The sequence below is a fragment of the Dioscorea cayenensis genome, chromosome 14, assembly GCF_009730915.1.
Source record: "Dioscorea cayenensis subsp. rotundata cultivar TDr96_F1 chromosome 14, TDr96_F1_v2_PseudoChromosome.rev07_lg8_w22 25.fasta, whole genome shotgun sequence".
In the NCBI taxonomy this organism is placed as follows: Eukaryota; Viridiplantae; Streptophyta; class Magnoliopsida; order Dioscoreales; family Dioscoreaceae; genus Dioscorea; species Dioscorea cayenensis.
In genome coordinates, this window is record NC_052484.1 from 18,631,096 (window position 1) to 18,646,988 (window position 15,893).

General features: G+C 33.8%; 3 protein-coding genes across 4 annotated transcripts; 2 read left to right on the forward strand and 1 right to left on the reverse strand.

The window, feature by feature from the left end:
* The first annotated feature begins 1,934 nt into the window (after positions 1-1,934).
* On the forward strand, positions 1,935-7,882 carry LOC120275794 (putative ABC transporter C family member 15). Its single transcript, XM_039282499.1, is given in 14 exon segments — positions 1,935-3,010; positions 3,088-4,517; positions 4,883-4,969; positions 5,060-5,182; positions 5,184-5,666; positions 5,743-5,886; positions 5,888-5,908; positions 6,000-6,041; positions 6,043-6,186; positions 6,188-6,296; positions 6,379-6,899; positions 7,085-7,148; positions 7,232-7,471; positions 7,553-7,882. Coding segments are annotated over 14 exon segments (4,299 nt in total). The 5' UTR covers positions 1,935-2,241; the 3' UTR covers positions 7,675-7,882.
* A 98-nt stretch (positions 7,883-7,980) lies between these two features.
* On the reverse strand, positions 7,981-9,402 carry LOC120275795. Its single transcript, XM_039282500.1, has 3 exons — positions 9,349-9,402; positions 8,471-8,559; positions 7,981-8,214 (listed from the first exon to the last, which is right to left on the reverse strand). The coding sequence occupies exons 1-3, from the start codon at positions 9,385-9,387 to the stop codon at positions 8,067-8,069; spliced, it is 276 nt and encodes a 91-aa protein (XP_039138434.1). The 5' UTR covers positions 9,388-9,402; the 3' UTR covers positions 7,981-8,066.
* Positions 9,403-11,004: 1,602 nt separating this feature from the next.
* LOC120276512 (glyceraldehyde-3-phosphate dehydrogenase, cytosolic) lies at positions 11,005-14,786 on the forward strand. 2 transcript variants are annotated; one of them, XM_039283272.1, is made up of 12 exons: positions 11,005-11,112; positions 11,215-11,247; positions 11,752-11,852; positions 12,393-12,508; positions 12,588-12,687; positions 13,015-13,161; positions 13,255-13,315; positions 13,385-13,482; positions 13,569-13,711; positions 14,209-14,292; positions 14,388-14,477; positions 14,565-14,786. In XM_039283272.1, exons 1-12 carry the CDS (start codon positions 11,109-11,111, stop codon positions 14,605-14,607), a joined length of 1,020 nt encoding a protein of 339 aa, XP_039139206.1. In that variant the 5' UTR covers positions 11,005-11,108; the 3' UTR covers positions 14,608-14,786. The 2 variants fall into 2 exon arrangements, with proteins under 2 accessions (XP_039139206.1, XP_039139205.1); XM_039283271.1 differs by lacking the exon at positions 11,005-11,112 and having other exon boundaries at positions 11,208-11,247.
* The last annotated feature ends 1,107 nt before the right edge of the window (positions 14,787-15,893 follow it).

Consider the following 15,893-nt stretch of genomic DNA (forward strand, 5'->3'; position numbering starts at 1 on the left):
TTATGTGTTAATATATGAAAAAGAAGGTTGAGAAACACTGAAAGCGCGCAGATGGTGTGGTCCTTAAATTTTGTAGATACCGCTTGTAACACGGCGTTGGCTTGAAAAATAGCTTGTGTTATAGGTGATAAGTATTATTGATGTGGTCTTTAAATTATATATGAAGCATGAGAGGTGAATGGTGATGCAGTATTAAAATCTTTAATTTACGTGTTAATATATGAAGGGGAAGTCTTAAGAAATACTTGAAAAAAGATATATAGTGAATGTGGTCCTTAGTTTTTATAAATATATACTACTAGTGGTCAATCATATTGATGATTTTAGAAATATAAAAATAAAATAAACAATATGATTAAAGACTTGCTTGTCTGTAAACTAATACACATGAAAAAAAAAAATTTAGTAAAAACCTTTTTCAAATTTTCCCAGGGAATCATTACATTCTATAGGTTTATTTTTTATTAAAAAATTTGTAAAATTTTCAATTTAAATATAATAATTAACAACCGTTTAATTTACTAGTACTTGATCTATGCATAAGATGATCATCTCATTGAAAAGGTAAGTTCGAATCTCAATTCACGCAGGTGAAGAACACATGCGTTATAATTTTCATCTTCACTTATATATGCTCATTCCTGACATGTGATTTATCTATATTTATATTTATAAAAAAAATTATTGAATATAATAATTCATATGAAAATTTTGACCTTATTAAACTACCCTAAACATAAAAATAAAAAATGGACTTGTTGAAGTTCATGAATTAACAAATTAAAAAAAAAAAAAAATTAGTTTGGGGGCCATGTAGTTGCTGGTGTTCAGCCATGCGCATGCACAAGTTCACGCACGTCCAAGATTCTATAAGAAACGTCCACATTTAAACGCATTCCCAAATATTCTCTTTGCTACTCTTTTTATATCATACTTTCAACAACTTTTCATTTATTCATTCATTTATTTTAAATTTTTTTGTTTGAATATTTTATTTGAAATTTAAGAATGCGAATTGCATTGCAATGCCAATGTTATTTTTAGTTTAAATTAAGTTTAGGATTTGGTTTCTTGTTCAAGCTTGTTAATAATATAACAATTCTCACCTTGTCTGCATTCCTCTAAAAACAAATAAATTATTATCATTATTAAAAATATATATATATATATATATATATATATACACATATATCATTTCTTTCAATTTTTTATACAAAACAAGGAATTTTTAAATATACCATGTACTTTCATCCTAAATTGAGAATTCATAACCATAAACAAAAGCATGGATGGCTCTATTTCTCTAATTTGGGATAAAGTAAAAGTTTTATTTACCCACTTTTATAAAATATTAAGAATATTTTTTTATTTTTAAAATATTAAAAACTTGTCAAAAGATTCATAATTCAGCAGCATTGCCCCCACTACGAAAAACATTAATAGTGGTAACGGGTCCTCAGTGTGAGTGCAAGCTTATAGCCCAAACTCAATACTTCAAGTTAGGGCACAAATGACGGACGATCAATTCTCGGTTCATCCGTGTGTATGCCCTGAGATAGCTTGCCCATCTTTGTCAAAATAATAATAATAATAACAAAAACATATGTATAGTAATTTCTAAATATATCATATTCTTAATGGGTATATCTTTAGTATCTTTCATTCATATTCAATATTATTATACCAATGTCTTGTAATTTCACACAATGCCATAAAATCTAGATATTATTGTTATTTGGTAAATTTTCCAAATAAATAAAACTATCCTTTTTCCCCCAAAAACCCTAACCCTATATTAGTACCAATCTAACATCCCATCCACATGCCAGTTTCCTATGTCCCTCTCTCCATCATGAGCACATCAATGAACACATCCTCATGCCACAAGGTCTCAGAGAGAGAAAAACCCTAAAGAGGAAAAAGAAACAGAAAAAAAAAAAAAAAAAAAAAAACCCAAGAGAGAGAAAAACCCTAGTATTGAAGAATATGAACTATTCTCATGCTTGTCTGAATAAATGGGCACTGTGTTATGTGGAAAGATGATATGGATAACCCCACAAACTCATGGTTCAACATTGCACGTGCTTTTCTTTTCATACAACCTTTAATTATTCCTGCATGAATAGCTCTATCCAAATAGTGCCAACCTTTCATTCATCTTAGTTTCTGTACTTTTTATTCTGTCTTCACAACCTTTTCCTTCAGTTTTGTTGTACTAATCTTGTAGTTTTAGTTGTAGTCATGCTGTTAGAGTTTGTTCAATCATCAGTTTTCACAGTGGTAGTGCTTTGGGCACTGATTGACTTCCTGAACTTCAGGAGAGAACATGAAGCTCATAATCATCTTATTTTGTTCACAAGTCAAACACTTGACAAAGTTACTCTTCTCTGTAACTTTTTGATCTCTGTTTTACATCTTTGTTCATTTGTTTATCAAGTTTTCATGGTCAACAAAACAAGCTTTTTGCTTTCATTGCTTTTACCAGCTCTGTCTTGGCTTTTTGCTGCTGTGTTTGCATTTTACTGCAAGATAAGATCAAGAAGTTGCTGTAGGCACTGCAAGTGGCCACTAGTTCTTGTTTCTTGGTGGATCTTTTCTTTGTTTTTTGATCCTGTTTCAATCTATAAATCAAGAACAAACGTTGTTCTTGGCGTTGTGATCTTCATTCTCACTGCATATCTCTGTTTCATTGCTATTTTCATGAACTCCGGTGAGCCTCTCAGGGAGTTAAGGCAGCCATTATTGGTTGAAGGAGACAAAGAGGTCTTCGGAGATGCCGGGTTTTTTAGTCGGGTTTTGTTTCAATGGTTAAACCCAGTGTTTGAAATTGGAAAGAGACGTAGGCTTGAGCTTCATCACATTCCTCCAGTTCCTGAAGATGAAACTGCAGAAAAATCATACTGTTTGCTGCAAGACTCTCTGTTCATGCAAAAGACTGAAGTTTCATCTCTTCCAAGAGCCATAATTCACTCAGTTTGGAAGCCATTAGCCATCAATGCATTGTTTGCAGGTATTCTAACTATAGTTTGATCTTTGTTCCAATTATAAACTGAGCGTGATTTGAATGAGCAAATAAATGAATTGCAGGGATTAACACACTCTGTTCCTACATTGGTCCATTTCTCATAACCACTTTTGTTGAATTTCTCTCCGGTTTCAATCAATCAAAATGGAATGGTAGTTATGGCTACATACTTGCTTTCCTCTTCTTCCTCGGCAAAACGGTTGAGTCTCTGTCTCAAAGGCAATGGTACTTCGGTGCACGCCAAATAGGCATTCGTGCTCGTGCCTCTCTAATGGTGTCGATATATAACAGGTCTTTGACATTGAAGTATTCGACTTTGAGCAATGGCAAGGTTATGAACTTTCTCAATGTCGATGTAGAGAGGATCGGAGATTTCTTCTGGTACTTCCATAGTATTTGGTTGCTCCCATTTCAAGTATCTTTAGCTCTAGTCATTCTTTATCGGAATCTTGGCGCCGCTGCTTCTTTCTCTGCATTCATTGCGACGATTCTGATTATGATTAGCAATACTCCATTGGCTAATTCTCAAGAGAGGCTTCACTCTATGATCATGGAGGCGAAGGATTCGAGAATTAAGACTACTGCCGAGACACTGAAATGCATGAGAATTTTGAAGCTTCATTCTTGGGAGAATGCTTACTTGAACAAGATACTTAAGCTCAGAGATTTGGAGAGGAAATGGTTGAAGAGATATCTTTATACTTGTTCTGCCATTGCCTTCCTGTTTTGGGCTTCTCCGATGCTTGTTTCGGTTGTTACTTTCGGTGTTTGTATACTAGTAAAGATGCCATTGACACCAGGATCGGTCCTTTCGGCCTTAGCCACATTCAGAATCCTACAAGATCCGATCTATAATCTTCCTGAACTTGTTTCAGTGATCACGCAAACAAAGGTGTCATTTGATAGAATTCAAGACTTTGTCACAGAAGAACAACAGAAGAATTCGAGATCGAACTTTAGTAAAAGAGGTTCAAACATTGCTATTGAGATTGAGCCAGGGGAGTATGCATGGGAAGCTGATTCGAATACGAAAAAGGCAACACTCAAGATTGACAGGAAGCTTATGATCATGAGAGGCCAGATGGTTGCCGTGTGCGGGTCAGTCGGGTCGGGAAAATCAAGCCTGCTTTGTAGTATAATTGGTGAGATACCGAAGATCGGCCGTGCAGGGATTAATGTATTTGGATCAACTGCTTATGTACCGCAAAGTGCTTGGATACAAACTGGCACAGTCAGAGACAATGTGTTATTCGGAAAGCATATGGAGCAAAGATTGTACGATGAGGTGATTCAGGGATGTGCATTGGATCGAGACATCGGTTTATGGATCGACGGAGACATGACATTGATCGGAGAGCGTGGCATTAATCTTAGTGGAGGCCAGAAACAGAGAATTCAGCTAGCAAGAGCTATTTACAGTGATTCAGATATTTATCTGCTAGATGATCCTTTTAGTGCTGTCGATGCTCACACCGGAGCTCATCTTTTCAAGGTAAACCAATCTCTTTGTGTTCAATTTTTATTCTTAAATCTTCATGTGATCCAATGATAAAGACTAAACATTAGCTTTGTTTGATTGCTTGAAGAACAAAAGCAAAGCATGCCTTTCTTTATTCCTTTTTTCTGGACCACAAGCTTGTCCTCATTTGCATTTCATACTGATCCAATCCTTATCCAATTCAAACTTTTTGGATCCTGAATAGATTCCCATATTAATAATAATAATAATAACAATAATTTGCTTAATCGAAGAATATTCTCCCTGTCTAATTCCAAATTGCCCAAATAATAATAATTTTTTTTTTTCTGAACATAATATTTTAATTGTTCTAGTCATATGTTGATGCTTGTTGGCAGGAATGTCTAATGAGACTCTTGGCGTGTAAGACAGTTTTCTTTGTCACCCATCAGCTTGAATTTTTACTGGCTGCTGACCTTGTTCTGGTAAAAAAAAGTTTCGGCTTATGATCATCCAATCTAGACTAAATTACTATACAAGAAGTATCGGCAATGACTCTTGGTAATTATTTTCAGGTAATGAGAGATGGAAAGATAGTTCAATCGGGGAAATACGAAGAACTGATTGCAGATACCGATGGCGAGCTGATGCAACACATGGCTGCACATAAACAATCACTAAGCCAAGTAACACCGTCTTCTAAAAATGCATAGCCAGTTACTAAGTACAAAACAAAAGATCGAACAATCTGATCATCAAGAAGTGCAGTCCATTAGCCACATTAGAAACTCTGATTGTTCGGAGAAAACAAATGAGGAAGAGCGGGAATCTGGCCGCGTAAAATGGCATGTTTACCGTACTTTTGTGACTTCGGCTTATAAAGGAGCTCTAATTCCTTTAGTTCTACTTTGTCAAGTTATATTTCAAGGACTGCAGATTGGCAGCAATTATTGGATTGCATGGGCAAGTGAGAAAGGTGATATAGTGAGCAAGGAAAAAATGATCGGAGTTTTCATTATGTTGTCGGTTGGAAGTTCTTTGTTTGTGTTGGGACGAGCGGTTTTGCTTGCAAACATTGCTCTTGAGACAGCTCAGAAGCTTTTCCTTGGCATGATGAAGAGTGTGTTCCGTGCTCCTATCTTCTTCTTTGATACAACTCCTTCAAGCCGAATCCTCAATAGAGTAAGCATTGTCGGTTTTTCATTTATAAGAACACAGATACTTATTTATGTTTGCTAACATTTCATTTTGACTCTAGTCTTCTACAGATCAAAGCACTGTCGATACCGACATTCCCTACAGATTAGCAGGACTGGTCTTCGCTCTTGTTCAGCTCTTGTGCATCATAATTATCATGTCTTCAGTTGCATGGCCAGTGATACTAGTTTTCATCATAGTGCTTTGCAATCTCCTACTGGTATCAGGCAAGACATCGAAACTCAATTGGATTTTAGTACTTCATCACAGATTAAATACGTCTTCACTCTGTGAACCAATATTGATAACCTTTGGCAGAATTACTACATTAGCACGGCAAGAGAACTAGCTCGAATGGTTGGGAATAAGGAAAGCTCCAATCCTCCACCATCTCTCAGAATCAATCACCGGTGCAGCAACCATCCGCTGCTTCAATCAGGAGGACCGTTTCATCGCAAGAAACCTTTCCTTGATTGATGACTATTCCCGTGTCACATTCTACAACTTTCGCAACCATGGAGTGGCTTTCTGTTCGGATTAACTTCCTTTTCAACCTCGTATTGTTCTTCGTACTAATCATACTTGTGACCTTGCCGAAAAATGCTATCGATCCCAGTAAGCTCAAACTACATGAAATTGCATAAAATAATTCGAAATTTTATGAACATATGAACGTAAGTGTTATTTTGAACTGCAGGTCTTGCAGGACTAGCTGCTACATATGGTTTGAATTTGAATGTGTTGCAGGCTTGGGTTATATGGAATCTCTGCAATGTAGAGAACAAGATGATATCAGTTGAGAGAATTCTTCAATTCTCCGGCATACCAAGCGAGGCTCCAACAGTGATTGATGATTGCCAGCTGGAAGAAGATTGGCCAACATGTGGAACTATCGAATTCGATGATCTTCATGTTAGCTACAATCCCAGACTTCCCAAGGTACTCAGAGGTATCAGTTGCACATTCCCAGGACAGAGAAAAATCGGAGTTGTTGGCAGGACAGGGAGCGGGAAATCAACACTGATTCAAGCTCTATTCAGGATGGTAGAACCATTAGAAGGGAAAATCTTGATCGATGGTGTCAACATTTTGAAGATAGGATTGCATGACTTGAGATCAAGATTGAGCATAATACCACAAGACCCAACTCTGTTCCAAGGAACAGTTAGGACAAATTTGGATCCTCTGCAACAACATTCAGATTCGGAACTATGGGAGGTAAACCAAACATATTAGTTAATCTAATACGCTCCGGTATTATATTAGATGCAAACCAAACATATCATACAAACATATATATATATATATATATATTCATATTGGTATTTACACTAATAGTCTTGTTTTGAGGTAATTAACAGTGTTGTAGTTCTTCTGACACCCAGACACCGAACATTGTACAGGCTTTGCGGAAATGCCATCTTTGGGAAATAGTGAAACAAGACCATCGGCTGCTTGATGCACCAGGTACCTAAAACACACAAATTAAGCAACACACCGATGCACATTGCTATACTGATCTTGAAAACTTAATTATCGGGACGGTGCAGTTGCGGAAGATGGAGAGAACTGGAGTGTAGGACAGAGACAATTAGTTTGCCTGGCTAGAGTGTTACTGCAAAAGAGGAGAATTCTTGTTCTTGATGAGGCTACAGCATCAGTAGACACCGCAACTGATAATTTGATTCAGAAGACTATAAGAGAAGAAACTAGTAATTGCACAATCATCACCGTAGCGCATCGTATTCCCACTGTCATCGACAGTGACCTGGTTTTGGTACTTGATGAAGGTATATATAATTTTGCTGAATATGATTTTGCATAAATTAACTGAATGTTGAAAGATTTTATTTATCACTGAATGCATGCAGGTCGGATTTTAGAGTTTGATTCTCCAAACAACCTTCTCAGAGATTCATCATCGGCTTTCTCAAAGTTGGTGATTGAATATCTAGGAAGGAATCAGAGAGACAATGGTTTTGAATTTACATAAAATGTGATGGCATAAAGCGTGGGAGAAATCAAATTGTAAAATAAACAGCAGAAAAAGAAGCTAAACTGCATCGATCAATTACATATACAGGAATGTCGACTAGCGTAAGAAGGTCAAGGCAGATAGATTTGATACAGAATTTGAAGCAAAGCGAATGTAAATAGACCATGAATTCTGCATTACATAAACTATTTTCACATTCATGTCATGATCATATGATTCTGTAATCTGATTTCTGCTACTGATGATGTGTTTGATCTCATTTTTCAGACCATTCAGAATCAAGAAAAGAAGAGCTTTATTCATACTAATGTAATAGATCTTAAACAAAAGCAGCATATGAGAGAATAATACAAGATCAAACTTTTTACATTTTGGGATCGAATCATTTCCTAGTTTGGATTTGAAAAGAACCCGTTAACTGATGGCATGATCTCCGGAGATTTATTGCGAACAAATTTACGCAGCCTGTGCTCGGCATACTTCTCTCCCTCTGCGAAATTGTCAAGAACTCCTGCAGCTCTGTTTTGTTTGGTGACCCTATCGAAAAGAAATAAGCAAGTAAAGGAAATGTGCATCTAATCTATTTTCTACACTGATGAAGAGTATTCAAGTTCAAGATAAGTTTAATGATGTAAAGTTACAAATAAATAGCATAATTTTTCACAACTACTACTTGAATTGAAACAAAAATTCAAACAAAGAATGATATATATATTTCAGTTTCTTTCTCCAATGACTAAACCGACAAATCATACTAGATCAATCTACACATGAATGCATATAACAAGCATACCTCACTTCAGGGTTGGTGCAGATGTTCCGTGCCAGTTGCATGCCGCAGATACCGACAGCTACACCAACAGCAGCAAAGAGTGGATACACCTACACACCCAAGACCAATAAAATGCAGCATCAAGTTCTCTCCATGAACTCTCAATCTATATTAATTCCAATTCTTGCCAAACACTAAAACATGATAGCAAAATCACAAAGCAAACAAAACAAGGCAAGAAAATTTTGAGAATTATAAGAAAATTATTCAGACTAACCATTATCTTGCAAGCACCTAATCAAACCTTTAGCAGCATCAAATTCTCTCTACAAACTCTCAATTTATGTTATTGCCACATCTGGCACAATGCTAATCTCACTAGCGAAATCACAATACAAACTAAATCATAGAAACATGGAACAATTTGAGAAGTACATTTAGAATCTAACAGTTAGAGAAGTGCAGATAGAAACACATTTAGAAAGTCAAACAAAATAAAGTCATTCAGACAACCCTCAAACTTGCAAGCTTCTAATTAAAATCTTCTGCAACATCAAATTCTCTCAACAAATTCTCAATCCATGTTAATGCTAATCTTTCAAAATGCTAAAACTCACCAGAAAAATCACAAAACAAACAAGAACTTAATTGGAAAAATCATACTAAAGAAAATTTTTTAAACAACCCTCAAATGTGAAAGCTACTGGTCATAAACTTCAGCATCATCAAATTCTTTCAACAAACTCTCAAATTTACACCAATGCTCAAAGCATGAAACAAGCTAAACACAATCAAAACAAACAAAAAAGAAATGCAATTGAAATACAACATCTATGGAAAAAAACTAAGTAGTTCATTGAGAGAATTAATCAAACAGAGATAGATAGATAAATAGATACCTCAGGCCTCAACCAACGTTTCAAGGTGGAATAAGCCATTGGTGCTGCAGGAGATCAAAGGGAAAGGGAGAGCAAGGGAGCAATTTACACAATGAAAGGTTATATATATTGTTGTCTTTGAACCAAATTTAGTTTTTTTTTTCCCGCCAGAAATAGTGAGACTAACTACCCCCAACCGTTTGACTCTGGTCAAACAGGACTGTTTTGGAAAGTCCTTGAAGGGTCAAAATAATTTCTTGTTTTAATGTAAATTTTAATTTTATTTGGGAATTATTTTTTATTTATGTGCAAACATTCAATGACTTGAAATAAATGTTTTTTTTTATACTTTCCAGCTAAATTAATAAATAAAATTTTTAGCTATTGTTAAAAATGTGAACTATTATTCAAAATGCATTAACATATAAAACATTTACTTTTGTGAATATAACTGAATCATGGCACATATTCATGTATTTACCCTGTACGGCCTTTATTTAGAATCACAGTTTAAGGCACCTATTTCTATAACTCAAAAAAATTTTAAAAAAAATCTATAAATTTGAGGACTCAGTATCGACAATCAAACGCATGCTTGATTTTCTATACACCATGTATTATGAAAGTATTAATCTTCCACCCATAACCAAAGATCTGTTATTATTATTGTTTTTAACGAGTCTTGAACTTGATATTTTTTAATTATCTCATTTTTGTTTTTAGTAATAAAGCCAAATATAGTTAAATTATATATATTCTGATTGAATTTATATTCTATATGTATTTTTTTTATTAATCTATTTTATTTGTTTATTTTAAAAAATTAAACCAAAACTCGTAGCATGGTATCCTGTAGAAAATATAAATTTATTTAGAATAAACTCTTTATTAAATTTTATCAGAATTTTCTTTTAACTAAAGCAGTTTTTTTTTTAAACAAAACTTTAATGGATCTTAATAAGTTCTACAATTTCTAGAAGGAAAAAAAAAAAGAAAAAGAAATGGCCTTTCTTTGAATACTAGGAACTGAATCAACGGATCAATCCAACGGTGAGTATGCAAACCTTGGGCCCCAAGTCTCGGTATTAACCGTTGAAAAGCCACTTCCCGCCCGCGGGAACCGACAAGAGAAACCAGACCCATTCCCGTTGCCATTCCTGTAATTTTCTCCACATCCAGTGGCATTCATTTGTCTTTAACCCCCTAAAAACTCTTTTACCGCTTCCAACGGTTCCTCACGGGATCAATCAAATCACGCCACGTCACGAGCCTCTCATGTTTTTTCATGCTGACGTGGCGTCTCCCGCCTTTTTCTCTCCCCTCCCTTCCATTTGTTCCGCCGGATCTTTGACTTTCTAGAAACACACATGCAAAGGAACAAGTAAAACTCTGCCGCGTAAGCGGTTCAGTTTAAATTATATTGTTTCGCGGTTCATTTGACCGTAAGAGCTCCTTTGCGACCAATCGGCGGCTTCTTTTTTCCGCCGATTGGAATTCCAAACCCAATGCCATTGTTTTATAGTGTCTTGAATAACAAGCTAGCAATGGAAACGTGGCGCGTTCTTATTGGTTTTGAGCTTTCCATTAGTTCTCTTTGAATGAAATAAAACAGGCCACTTCGTGTTGGTCCACCTTAACAAAAAAACTTCCTTAAGAACATCAGACAGCGTTCAAGCTTTTATATTAAACTTTTAAACCCCCCACCATTTCATTGCAAAATAATTCAAGGCTTGAAGTCCCATTATCGTCCTTATTCGAGCAATTTATTAGTTTGGAATTCCATGGGTAAATCCGTGATTTCATCTCTCCTTCGTCTTCATCATTCTCCTCTGAGATGTGTTCTTCTAATTGTTTTTTTTTTTTAATTTTAATGTTCTTTGATGACAGCATCTGACAAGAAGATCAAGATCGGCATCAACGGTTGGTGTTTTTTCTTTTATTTATTTGGAGTTTTTTTTTTTAAATGTTTAAATGCATTAATGCATATACCAACAATAGAAAATTATTTTCTAAAATAATCATACAAAATATTTAAAAATATTTAGCTTATTGGCACCGAATACCTTACGTAAAGTATTTGTTTCTGAGAAAGATCATGTGAGGTATTTATTATTTTGGGAGAATAAAATCCACGCAAAATGAGTGCATAGGTATTTGTTGAGATTATCGATAAAGTATGTGGTAAAAAAAAAATTTACATTATTAATTTAATCAATAGTATTTTTTTGGAATAAAATCATGGAACTCTAAAGTTTGTTGGTTATCATTCATTCTATTGCTTAAATTAAAAAAAGCATTTTAATCCTTTTTTAGTTAGATAGATATATAATATGGAATAATATTTAGTCTTATGTTTTTATTTATGATGGAGTGGAGTTTGTTTTGACTAATAAGTAAATAAATATAAATATTGGGTTTGAAAAGGGTTTGGGAGGATTGGACGGCTGGTGGCTCGTGTGGCGTTGCAGAGAAATGATGTGGAGCTGGTGGCAGTCAATGATCCTTTCATCTCTACTGATTACATGGTATTCAATTCAATCTTTGCCCTTTATTTCTTGATGTCTGGTCTTCATAAATCTTCACATATATATATATATATATATGTATGTATATGTAATGTTTTTTTTTTAAAACTAATGGTTAAACTCAAAAGGGAAAAAATCATGTAAAAAACAAACATATATGAAATCTTAAATATTTAGCATATAAACAAATATATAAAAATTATTTCACCAATTCTTCATATTTAGCCTTTAGTTTGTAAAAGGAGGAACTTTATGAGAGTATGTTTAAATATACATTTTTTTTTTTAATGATGATCATTATTTAGACCAATATATATATCTCAGGCCAATGACTATTAAAGTCTATTGGTATCGAGTTTTTTATACAAGATGTTTGTCTCATTAAGGAGTCAGATTTGAATCTTAACCTTTGTAGGTGGTGAGTACAATACCGTAGAGCTAAGTTCCTCCAATGTGTTGTTCCCTGACGTGATTTGTCCACGTTTATTAAATCCATATATATATATATATATAAATTTATTATTTTATGTATTTTTGCAGACATATATGTTCAAATATGATAGTGTGCATGGGCAATGGAAGCACAGCGACATTAAAGTAAAGGATTCCAAAACACTTCTTTTTGGGGAAAAAGCAGTCGCTGTTTTTGGATTTAGGTATTTATTTCTCCATCAAATAATTCGTAAATTCATTTATTTACTACTGAAATAAATCTATATATATATATATATAAAGAAATCCAGAGGAAATCCCATGGGGTGAAGCTGGGGCAGAGTATGTGGTGGAGTCTACTGGTGTTTTCACAGACAAAGACAAAGCTGCTGCTCATCTTAAGGTTTGAATATTTTCTTCAATTATTTCATTTTAAATCAACATTAATCATAAACTTTAATAGGAATAGTTTTGAAAGACATTTCTGATGTAATAAGCTTAAACAAACCAGTTTATATTAATATTCTATAGAAGCATGGATTGATTGGATTAGCTTCTGAAAAAAAAAAAGAAAAAAGAGTTTTCCATGAATATTTCTCATGTAATTATTTTTTAAATGAAGTACATTTGAATTTAGATGAGTTACTATATATATATATATAGATATTTTGAAAATGTATCATGATTCAAGATAATAATCTAATATGTCTAACAAGTTGTATTTTTTTAGGGAGGTGCTAAAAAGGTGGTCATCTCTGCACCAAGTAAAGATGCACCAATGTTTGTGGTTGGTGTCAATGAGCATGAGTACAAGACAAACATCGACATTGTCTCTAATGCAAGCTGCACTACCAATTGCTTAGCTCCTCTTGCCAAGGTACTAATAACTAGTAGCATTTCATTCTTGTTTTCATGTGTATTTTTATAGTTAATTCATTGTTGACTAGAGAAATTTTATTGTTTTTGGCAGGTTATTAATGATAAGTTCGGCATTGTTGAGGGGTTGATGACTACAGTTCATTCAATCACTGGTACTCATTACTGAATTTTTGATGAAATGTAGTTTGTTCTTGATTTTAATTTCATGTTGTTTGTATTAGCCACTCAGAAGACAGTTGATGGACCATCTAGCAAGGACTGGAGGGGTGGAAGAGCTGCAAGCTTCAATATCATTCCTAGCAGCACTGGTGCTGCCAAGGTTACTGTTTTATCGGTTTTCTTATTATATACTTCATTGTCTTAGTTTACCGATTGATAAATCGTATTTTCTTGGCAAACGTATAGGCTGTTGGAAAGGTCCTTCCTTCATTGAATGGAAAACTCACTGGCATGTCATTCAGAGTTCCGACCGTAGATGTTTCTGTTGTTGATCTTACTGTCAGGCTTGAGCAGGCGGCCACCTATGATCAGATCAAGGATGCTATCAAGTAAGTGAACTATCGTATTTATTTAATGTGTTTTTCTATTCTTGTTTAGATTTTTATATACGCGTTCATGTAGTTTCTGCCGGTCTTGAATCTGGTTGCATTTGGTTGTTGGTCTTGAATTTAACTATCAAGAAGAGCTACTGAAATCATTTGTTTGAAGAAAAAAAAAAATCTATTACAAGTGTTGTTTGTCCTCTTGTCTTGTATTCAGTGTTTGTTTTCCTGCTGGTTAAGAATTATGCAACCAAGTGACTATGAAATCACTTGTTTTCAGTTATAGCTTGTTTTCTTGTTTCCATTGCTGTTATTTTGTTTTTCTGATGGTTAAAGAGTAATGCAGCTGAGTGATTGTGAAATCACTTGTTCTTTGCTGTTTGTTGGTTTTCAGTTATCATTCTTGAACATATATATATATATATATATATGTAAAGAGCTACTAAAATCCTGAAATTTGTTGGCCTGAAGACACTGAAATTGTTAATGTGTTTCAATGGCAGGGAGGCCTCTCAGGGGAAACTTAAAGGCATCTTAGGCTATGTCGATGAGGACTTAGTTTCCACTGATTTTCTTGGCGACAATAGGTAAATGCCTTGCATACCAAATTCGAAGTTTTTTTGAATTTGAATCTTAGCTTTGATATGCATAAAATTATCTTACTGCATGTTTATTATAACAGATCAAGCATATTTGATGCAAAGGCTGGAATTGCACTGAATGATCACTTTGTTAAACTTGTGGCTTGGTATGATAATGAATGGGGTTACAGGTATACATTTTTTTTCTTAATTTGTTTTGCCGAAGATTTGAGAATGTTGTTCAGTGAATTAAGAGGATGTTTTCTGTTGCATTGCAGCACCCGGGTTGTTGATTTGATCTGTCATATGGCTAGCACTTAAGTGAAGAACATGACATGAAGAGCCTCTTGTTGTTGTTGTTGTTGTTGTTGTTGAATTGAGTTCAATTTGTCTGAACTTGAGGCATTATTATGTTGTTAAAGAATTTAAATAAATGTTTGCAACTTGGAATGTTGGAATGTTATAAATAATTATTCAGTAAATCTTTTTCATTGCTTTCATTTGATGCATTTGCAAATCAATTTGGTGGAGGATTATGTTATTTATTTATTTTCGCCGTTGATATCTCATGTAGAGTTACTCAGGGTTGGTGCCATGCTTTAGTGTATGACCAAAATGTGAGTAAAAAAATGAAGAGGAATTGCTTGCAAGATCCAAGCAACTTCACCATTGTTTTTTCAAATTTCTTGGAAGACCTTTTTCAGAATTACTTTTAAGTTTAATAGCTAGATTATCTTGAATTTACTGGTTTTACATCACGTTTTCATTTTAATTTTGCTCTTTAGTTTTGATATTTCTTATTTATTATTTTTACATCACTTTCAGTTTTTAGTTTGGTTCTTTAGTTTTTTTTATATCATATTCAAATTTGTGTGTTATCGAACAGAATTTGAACTTCCAAAAGTGACATGAGGATGAAATGGAACTAGTTGTAAAAAAGAGGGACTGCAAAAGATAATATTTAATCAGAAGGATGATTGGAAAGAATAAAAGTTCCAGGACTGCAGAGTAATATTCCCAAAAATGAAAATTAATAAATACATAAATATGTGATAGTGTTATACATTTCATTAGTAATTTATATTTACATAAGATATGCATTTATTTTTTAAATTTCACAAAGAAATAATAGGTGAAATTTTTTTTTTTTTTTTTTTTGGTTAAACTCAAAATACAAAAAGCCTCAAATTTTGGCCCAGCAAGGTCTTGCCCCATCTCTATATCAAACCCATCTAATAAATTAGAGAACATAATCTAAATATAATTTTTCTCTTAAAAAAGGTTTATCAACCAAAGCTCTAATATCGTTTTGGGATTTTGCATATATAAACTGAAAATCTCTAATTGCTTGTATTTCCTTAAACCTAATATTTTCATTATGCACATTCCATTATCAAACATTGAGATCTGTTACGGTATATATACAAAGTTACAATTGTGTTTTCATTTTACCACCTATCTAATTAACACTGTTGAAACTTATTTAATTTTAGAAGTCTGCACATAAAAATCTGAGTTGTTTGTGAGGGTTTACTTACAAATATGTTTTTAATATAATATACATGTAAACATTTTTTTGTTTGTGTTAGGGAACATATGCTAATTTT

Coding starts and splice junctions, on each gene's coding strand:
- LOC120275795 (XM_039282500.1), bottom strand. CDS start 9,387: ATGGCTTATTCCACCTTGAAACGTTGGTTGAGGCCTGAG. Junction 8,560..9,348: donor AACGTTGGTTGAGGCCTGAG/GTATCTATTTAT, acceptor TTGGGTGTGTAG/GTGTATCCACTCTTTGCTGC. Junction 8,215..8,470: donor TGCACCAACCCTGAAGTGAG/GTATGCTTGTTA, acceptor TCTTTTCGATAG/GGTCACCAAACAAAACAGAG.
- LOC120276512 (XM_039283271.1), top strand. CDS start 11,208: ATGACAGCATCTGACAAGAAGATCAAGATCGGCATCAACG. Junction 13,162..13,254: donor GCTTAGCTCCTCTTGCCAAG/GTACTAATAACT, acceptor TGTTTTTGGCAG/GTTATTAATGATAAGTTCGG. Junction 13,316..13,384: donor TACAGTTCATTCAATCACTG/GTACTCATTACT, acceptor TGTTTGTATTAG/CCACTCAGAAGACAGTTGAT.